Below are 9,102 nucleotides of genomic sequence, written 5' to 3'. Positions count from 1 at the left end.
GGTGTATGAGTTTTGATTCCAAGTGGTATCTTTATGAATGTTTATGATGTCATTTACCACACAGTATTAGTTGTCCTAAGAAGGCAAGCCAAGATTATGCTTTATAAACATTTTTATTCCACATTTTCACTTTTAGTATCAGGGAGTTAAGAATTTCAGATCATTTTGTGTTAATGGCATCATCAAAATTTTTACTGTGAGTTTTCTAAAAGTTGGCCTACAAAAATGGACCTGTCACAATAATGTCATGACTTAGAGAGTAGTTTGCTGAACTTCAATTTCATTTTTAAAATCTAGTATTTGATACCAGATGTGAAGAATGAATCGCCATCTCCTCTACGAAGAGGGCAAGGTTTAATTAGCTTTTTCAAAAGACTTATACATTTCACCTATAAAGTGAAAGAAGAAAATTATGCGTTTTAAAGCAGCATGAAAGTAGAGGTGATACCCACAGCTGCTCTCATTTTTGACAAACAATTCTGAGAGGCTCCAGTTTCATCTGGTTCAGATGAAACACATGTTGCTCATTTATTGTACATATGCTTCAATGTATTTTGACAAATCCGATCTAAAAATGTTACAGATGTTCCTCATTATTTTAATTTGCACTTGGTAGCCACCTATAAAACTTGGCTGTAAACTAGCCTTTTTCATAGTATAATTAAGAGAAAATTTAGCTATCATTAATATGTGAATTTCAATTTCGTTTCAGTTACAGTTTTGTGATGCAACTAGTGAACTATACACTTAACAGGTGCTCTGTTACAGGTGTTTTATATATAATGAAGACGAATCTTTTCAGACATGTTTCAAATAATTTCAGGTGGAAATAAAGTTATTCTAATCCTGTCTTTTAGAGATTTGTTATTCATTGTATGGCCTGAAATCAAGCAGCAGTATAACTTGAGTACTTTCCAGAAGTGATGAGTCTTAGGTCTTATCCTAGACCTGCTGAAGTAGAATCTACATTTTAACACAATCCCCTGGTGATTTGTATGCACAGGAGAGACTGGTAAGCACTCTCAGAGGAGGCTTTGTTTCAAAACTTTGTTTTATATGCACATACACATGGATCAACTCTATTCTGCACTCTGCTTTATATAGATACTATCGAAAATGGACTTGCTTGTGGATTGAACTATTTCTTTTCTTATTTAATACATTTAAAAGTAGACTTCCAGTACATTACACAGGTCTGTCTTCCATGAATACAAAAGTTCACATTCATATGTACTGGTTTACCACACGTTTTCAATGAGTGACACATGAAGCAAATTGAAGAACTTCTCAGTCCAATTTGAATATTTTAGAGTTCTCATAATTTCTTACTGTTTTCTCTAACTTTCTATAGAGTAAACTTTCTGGTTGGAACATTAATGTATTTATTTACACACTCTTGCCATTAAAAAAAGCAGAAAGCGGAATTGCTGGGAAAACTAAAGGATTTAATTTCTTGGGTGATAAATTCAATTTTTAAAGTTATTTACTATTTTTGAGTACCTTGGGAAATGATCATATATTACTTATACTACATTACATTATTGTAATTATATATAATATACTTCAGTTAAGATAATCACAAATTATATCTTAATATGTGATACAAAATCAAATTTTTGTTTATAAGGACCTCTGAAATCATGCTGCAAAGTAACTCAGTTCCTTAAAATTCAATTTTATTGGCCATTACATTTTCTATATGTGTATTCCAGAAGAAATAAACATACTATGATTCTTACCATAGAAGAAATAAAATAATACTATTTTATGACCCTTAATTGAAATCTATGACAATAATTTCATATAGTTCAAAACTTAGCACATTGTTACTATCTAACAAAAGGAGGGTGAGTTATTTTCTTTAAAAAAATCTCTAATTTGCTAGGGTCTAGTTAATTTTCTGTGTGTTCAGTTCCACCAAATATACTCCTCAATAATCAGCCTTAGGAAATGAAATAAAGATCATTTTATGTAATCTATTCAGAAGTGTCTGTTGGCACCACAGCAGCACATCATGGGTTTTCAAACTTGAGACACATTGCCTTTTTATTACTGTTTTCATACATTTCTGCTGAAAAAAATCTTTCAAAATTGTTATTAGGTTGAATACATATCTGTGGACAAATACTGATACATTTAACCATACAATATAGTGGTACAGCTTGTTCCTGAAAACGTACAGATATATACAGGCTAGAAAAGTACCAGACAACTTCATATGATCAATTGCAGTGTTTAATTTTCCCTTCTGTTTTGTCAAGCTAAATATTACAGTGCAACTGAAATAGCCCTAAGTGTATCCGAAGAGCTACTGTGTGTTGTATAAAGGCCAAGTGATCCGGGGAGTGTCGGGGGGGTACTGTCAGCTGTTCGACATCATGAGATGGTATCTCAGCACTCAGAAAACAGAGGGTTCAAAACACAGGAGCTTACATGGAGGTACAGATCATTGTGACAGTCCTGGAAGTTATCCACGAGAAAAGTCAACACCCTGGAGGCCAAAATAACACTACTGAATCAACATTTACAACTTTTGCTCAAGATTGAATCCAATATGTAGGGAAAATTCACATTGAAGCATTAAGTATAATTTTATATTTGGCTCATTCCCCAAGTACAGAATGGCTTCAGAAATCTCTGGGATATCTCTTTAAAACGATTTAAGTTTATAATATTCTGTACAAAACAGACAACTATCTGGAATTAGCTATTTCCTAGGACTATTCATAAAATGTAAGTTTAGTAAGGCATAGTAAGAGCAGCATAGAGATTTACTTAAGGCTGTACATTTCAAATCAGAAGAATAAGGGGATAATTTTGGCCCCTGGGGTTTGAAAATATCTTCCAGTTGTAATCTTTGGTCTGAATATTTACATGGTGGTTTCTTCCCATTCAAGCTCAACATCACCTATAACATAAAAACATGCCATAAGAGAGAACTGAAGTTAACAGTTAAAAAGATTTAAATGTTTCATGATAAAAATATAATGTACATGGAAAGGCTATTATCCTGACTTGGATTAGAGAGAAATTAAAAAATTGATATGTTTGCTCGCCAAGCTTTTAAACCATTTTCAACAAATGGTAATTATTGAATTAATTCTCCTGTTATAGGTGGTAAACTCATAAGCTGACATACAGTGCCTCTGTTTACCTTCCATGGCATCCAGAGAGTCCATCTTCTGAAGTGCTGAATAGTTAACAAAACAGATGAGCTGATTATTTCCTTTACTCGATAAGAGATCCAGAACGCACTGATGTAAAAAGATATACTGTGCCTAGACACCAAAGAAAGGGTGGTTAAATAAATGGATGGGGTGGGGATTTCTCTTAAAAGGGGGGCTATACTTTTACAGTTAAAAGTAATATTGAATTCAACAAATGTTAAACAGCTAAGTTAAAGGCACACAATTCACCAAGTATATAAGTGATTTTCTATCATTTCAAACATAAGGTTTTCTAACCTCCTATGGAGTTTTTTTGAAGCTTCCAGTTTTTTTTTTTTCTTTTTTTTAGTACTTGTCATTAAATACCAAGTGTTCATATGTTCTTTCTTGCTGTGATTATAAAAACTAAAAAAATTATATTATTCAAATTTTTTAATGTTTTTCCTGTTAGGCATAATTGAGTAATTTTTCTTATACTTTTCTTGTTAGAATGGCTTTTGGAATGTAGATGCTAAATTTACTTTGAAAATCTGTGACTGAGCATACCTACACACCAAAGGCACATGTAGAGTATGTTTAACATTTCTGTTAATCACCCAACATTTGGCCTATTTAATGTCAAGGATCTGGTCTCTGTAAATACAAGGCAGTTGACCACTGAGATATCCAAAGATGCGTAACATTTCATCTAAAGTTTGGAATAAATTCAGTACCACCTGAGTTCTTTAAGTTTATTCAATATAACTCAATGACCTGTTAGCATTTCTGGGTTTGGACTTTTCCAGAGGTTAGTTAAGGTTACAATCATAGAAAAGTACCCTCATTTTCACATAGGAAAGGTACCTGAAGTTAAAGGAATATAACCCAATGTTTAAGATAACACACATACACACTGACAACTGATTTTAATAGAATGTCCTCTAAGTGACTATCTTAAGAAGTTACATTTATATCTATTGCTAACTATACCTCAAAACCTTTTTGGAATTACACTATTGAGACGCTCTTCAGAAATTGCTGGTCATTATCAGGAAGACGTATTTCTTCGTGGATGACAAAATGTTTCCACAGACGTCTCATCAGTGGCATGTCAGTTCTGTGAGGACAGAACTCTGTCATATTCACTGCTATATTCCCATTGCTTGTAATAGTGGCTGGAATGTGGTAGTTGCGTAATGAATGTTGACTTAGCCTCATTTAATTATCACAGTTAGTCGATCTTTACCATTTAAGGACAGGCTTGATTTGGGGAGCATACAGAAATCATTAGAGATCAAGTTTGTATGTAAGAAGGATGATCAGGTTACATAATTCAATTTTGGTGAGAAAGGAAGGGTTATAAGGGAATAAAAATTCTATTGAAATTGCTCTTGACATTCTTCTCAAGGTAATTCTAAAAGAATATTTTAAAATGTACATCACACAGTAAGTAGCATTATTAGCAGAAATATATTAACATGATATAATTTGAAAACAGCATTCATGTAAATTTATGATTTCCGTTATTAAAAAAAAAACACATTTGAACTTGAAGTCACATTTGATATGCAAAACTTCAGACTGTCCAGATCTCATCTTCTCCACTGGAAAGAATGATGGGTGTAAACTCTGCCAGCAGGGCAGGCTGAGCTCCACAGGGCAGTGCTACATGTTCCAAGATCTCTCTGCAGTGGTGTTATTGCCAAAGTGTCAGTGAAGAATTTAATTCCAGTTTCTACCCTAGGTAGTCCTGTTACCATAAGAATTAAATTTTTCTGATGTTCGGTTTCCTCATCTGGGGGATCGGAAAGGCTATGTTGTAAGATTTAAGGCCAGCCAAATAGACAGACAGATCGACTGATCGATCGATCGATCTGGCAGCAAAAAGAAAAACTAGGCACCCAAAATAATTCTTTTTTCTTCTTCTTCAGGAGTTTACATCAGTCAATTTTCAAGAGATCCAGAGCAGGAAAGGAATTTCATCCAGAATAACCTTTTTTGAGGCAGGAATAGTATCTCAGGGTATTATCTCACTGCAGAGTATTCTCTGAGAAGCCTCTTTCAGATCTCTTGGGGCTGCTGTGAACTGTGGCTTGGTACACAGGGAAAGAACTTTTGGTTATCCTTGCTTAAACCCCTCTGGTGTCTTTCCATGGTGCTATGTCACCGAGGTTCCCACCTCCCCACCCCTGGCCGTGACTACTGCCGTCTGTGCTGATACAGCGTTCTTCACAGACGTTGGGATCATACCCAAGTGCAATAGGAGAAAATAAGAAACCACTCTTGTGCAAGGCAATGCTGATTTGTAAGGACTGGAGCCAAGGTGTGGTCATTTCCCTTTTTTTCATCACAGAGAAAAGACAGTAGAGACCTTAGCTTCTGGGAACAAAGTCAGGTGAAAGACCGTTAGCTGTGCAGTACGATGTTTTAAGCAAGGATCTGAGAATTGTGACTTTTACAGAGTGGAGGCTAATTAGTAAACATGGATCTACCTTAATTTTATGACTTCTTACGGAAAGGGTGGAAGTGAAAGTGTTAATCACTTAGTCGTGACCGACTCTTTGCAACTCCATGGACTGTAGCCCACCAGGCTCCTCTGTTCATGGGATTCTCCAGGCAAAAATACTGGAGTGCGTTGCCTTTCCCTTCTCCAGGGGATCTTCCTGACCCAGGGATCGAACCTGGGTCTCCCACATTGCAGGCAGATTCTTTATCTGAGCCACCAGGGGAAGGTTACCTATACTTTTTATGGATACTGATGAAGATGTGCCTTGTGCTCAGGCGTGTCTGACTCTTTGTGACACCATGATTGTAACCAGCCAGGCTCCTTTATCGATGGGATTTTCCAGGCAGGAATACTGGAGTAGGTTGCCATCTCCTTCTCCAGGGGATCTTCCCCATCCAGGCAGTGAACCTGTGTCTCCTGCATTGCAGGCAGAATCTTTACCTGCTGAGCCATCAGGGAAGATGAAGATGTATTTATCTCAAATATCCCAACTAATATTCATGACTTCTCCCTATTAATTCAGTGACTTTTATCAGGATTTTAATGACCCGCCCCCTTTTTATCCCCCAAAGCAGTGGGCACAACTACATTGTCAGACATTTACTGCGTGCTGTGTATCTGTTGCATGCTTGGTAGTTGCAGATACTTTCTTTTATTTAATACAATAAAATTGTGTAATAATTAGAGAAATAACTTAGAGAAGTTACTTAGAGAAATAACTTAGAGAAGTTAACTAAACAAAATCACAGAGCCAGAAATTAGCAGGACTGGAATCTGAACTCAATTCTCTGACTCCAAAATTCATGCTCTTCCCATGCCCCTACTCAGCCTACAACAGTTTCCCCTGGCTGGTTATTCCAGCACAATGTATGAAGTTTATAGTGTATATTGAGTACTAAATTGTGTGAAATTATTCACAAGCATTCTTGAGCACACTTGTTACAAAGTTTGGTTTCATGGAGCTGTACAACATGACAGAATCCAACTTTTATTATTTGAAAACTGAACCTAGTCTCCAGAAGGAAAGAAATCTTACTCATTCCCATCCTTTAACTCATCCAGGAAAGCCAACCCATCTTGATCAGTGCCAAGAACATTGCTCACCATGTACATGTGTACACCTAGGAACATGGAGGAAAACGTTACCTATTTATCCTATCCTCATGTTTTAATAATCACTAATAGTTGTATTGATATTGAAGCCCTTAAAAGATCCCTGGATAAGAACCAGCTACAAAATTTGTGGGGCTCACTACGAAGTGAAAATGCGAGCTTCCTTCTTCAGAATTGGGGCTTCCCTGTGGTTCAGATGGTTAAGAATCTGCCTGCAATGCAGGAGACCAGGGTTTGCTCCCTACGTCAGGAAGATCCCCTGGAGAAGGGAATGGCTACCCACTCCAGTATTCTTGCCTGGAGCGTTCCAAGGACAGAGGAGCCTGGTGGGCTACAGTCCATGAGGTTGCAAAGAGTTGACTTAACACTTTTCCTCAAAATTAATTAAGATTTTCAAAACAGTGATAGCAGGCATCAAATCAAGTGCAAGGCCCTTTTGAGGGTGGGGACCCATGAGTTTGAATAGACTGCATACTCATGGAGCCAAGCCCGGCCACAAGTCACAGTCCATTTCTGAAGTTTTGTAAGGGAAGAGTGATGCTTCATTCATGTGTTCCCTTTCAGCATTTAAGGGAATGCATATGGATGACAGTACCTAGTTGTACTTAGCCATTACATAATTGAAGTGGCTTTAAAAGATTCCTATAAAAAGACTCAGGATTAAAGATATTATTTATCAGCAAAATACAAATGAATGACAAGAAAATGGTAGGACTAACATTTTTCATACCCCTAGAATAACCATCTTATAGCCATACTAAGAGATGAAAACAACAATGTAATCAAATCTCTCAGTGAGCTAGATCACTTATAAAAACTATAAATAATTTAAACTATATATTTTAAGACCACTATTGAAACAGAATTATTTTCTGCTAAGTATATATTTTATCTTTTGAAAATACCTAATGATAATATAAGTAAGTACTAGTCACTTTGTTGCTTCTCAGTCATTCAGTCATGTCTGACTCTTTGTGACCCCATGGACTGCAGCACGCCAGGCTTCCCTGTCCATCACCAACTCCTGGAGCAAGTTTAAACTCACGTCCATCGAGTTGGTGATGCCATCCAACCATCTCATCTTCTGTTGTCCCCTTCTCCTCCCCAAGTCATGTCCGACTCTTTGCGACCCCGTGGACTATAGCCTACCAGGCTCCTCCATCCATGGGATTCTCCAGGCAAGAATACTGGAGTGGGTTGCCATTTCCTTCTCCAGGGGATCTTCCCGACCCAGGGATCGAACCCGGGTCTCCCGCATTGCAGGCAGACGGTTTAACCTCTGAGCCACCAGGGAAGCCCCCTTCTTCTCCCACCTTCAGTCTTTCCCAGCATCATATTCTTTTCCAAGGAGTCAGTTCTTCACATCAAGTGGCCAAAGTATTGGAGCTTCAGCTTCAGCATCAGTCTTTCCAATGAATATTCAGGATTGCTATCCTTTATGATTGACTGGTTGGATCTCCTTGCTGTCCAAGGGATTCAAGAGTCTTCTCCAATACCACAGTTCAAAAGCATCAATTCTTTGGCCCTCAGCCTTTTTTTATAATCCAACTCTCACATCCATCATGTGACACGACTACTGGAAAATCCATAGCTTTGACTATATGGACCTTTGTTGGCAAAGTAATGTTTCTGCTTTTTTTTGGCGGGGGTGGGGGTTTCTTATTTAAATTTATTTTTAAATTGAAGGATAATTGCTTTACAGACTTTTGTTGTTCTCTGTCAAATTTCAACATGAAACAGCCATAGATATACATATAAGCCCTCCATTTGGGGCCTCCCTCCCGTCTCCCTCCCCACCCCACCCCTCTAGGTTTTTACAGAGCCCCTGTTTGAGTTTCCTGAGACATACAGCAAATTCCTGTTGGCTATATATTTTATATACGTTAATATATATGCTGCCTAGGTTGGTCATAGCTTCTCTTCCAAGGAGCAAGTGTTGTCTTTTAATTTCATGGCTGCAGTCAACATCTGCAGTGATTTTGGAGCCAAGAAAAGAAAGTCTGTCACTGTTTCCATTGTTTCCCCATCCATTTGCCATGAAGGGATGGGACCAGATGACATGATTTTAGGTTTTTGAATGTTGACTTTTAAGTGAGCTTTTTCACACTCCACTTTCACTTTCATCAAGAGGCTCTTTAGTTCCTCTTGGCTTTTTGCCATAAGGGTAGTGTCATCTGCATATCTGAGGTTATTGATATTTCTCCTGGAAATCTTGATTCCAGCTTGTGCTTCATCCAGCCTAGCATTTTGCATGATGTACTCTGCATATAAGTTAAATAAGCAGGGTGACAATATACAGCCTTGACGTACTCCTTTTCCAATTTGGAACCAGTCCAT

General features: G+C 37.4%; 1 protein-coding gene across 1 annotated transcript in view; it reads right to left on the bottom strand.

Annotated features, from left to right (window-relative positions):
* Positions 1-2,572: 2,572 nt before the first annotated feature.
* PTPRQ (protein tyrosine phosphatase receptor type Q) overlaps positions 2,573-9,102 on the bottom strand; it is a 301,145-nt gene continuing 294,615 nt past the window's right edge. Inside the window, exons 63-64 of the mRNA XM_043880358.1 lie at positions 3,155-3,278; positions 2,573-2,908 (exon numbers count right to left, since the gene is read on the bottom strand). Of these exons, the coding sequence (XP_043736293.1) occupies positions 2,871-2,908; positions 3,155-3,278 (162 nt within the window). The 3' untranslated portion in view covers positions 2,573-2,870. The remainder of the gene's footprint in view (positions 2,909-3,154; positions 3,279-9,102) is intronic.

The sequence above is a fragment of the Cervus elaphus genome, chromosome 3 (assembly GCF_910594005.1).
Source record: "Cervus elaphus chromosome 3, mCerEla1.1, whole genome shotgun sequence".
Lineage (NCBI taxonomy): Eukaryota > Metazoa > Chordata > Mammalia > Artiodactyla > Cervidae > Cervus > Cervus elaphus.
The sequence above is the reverse complement of the archived record's forward strand: the minus strand, read 5'-3'. Positions and strand labels throughout refer to the sequence as shown.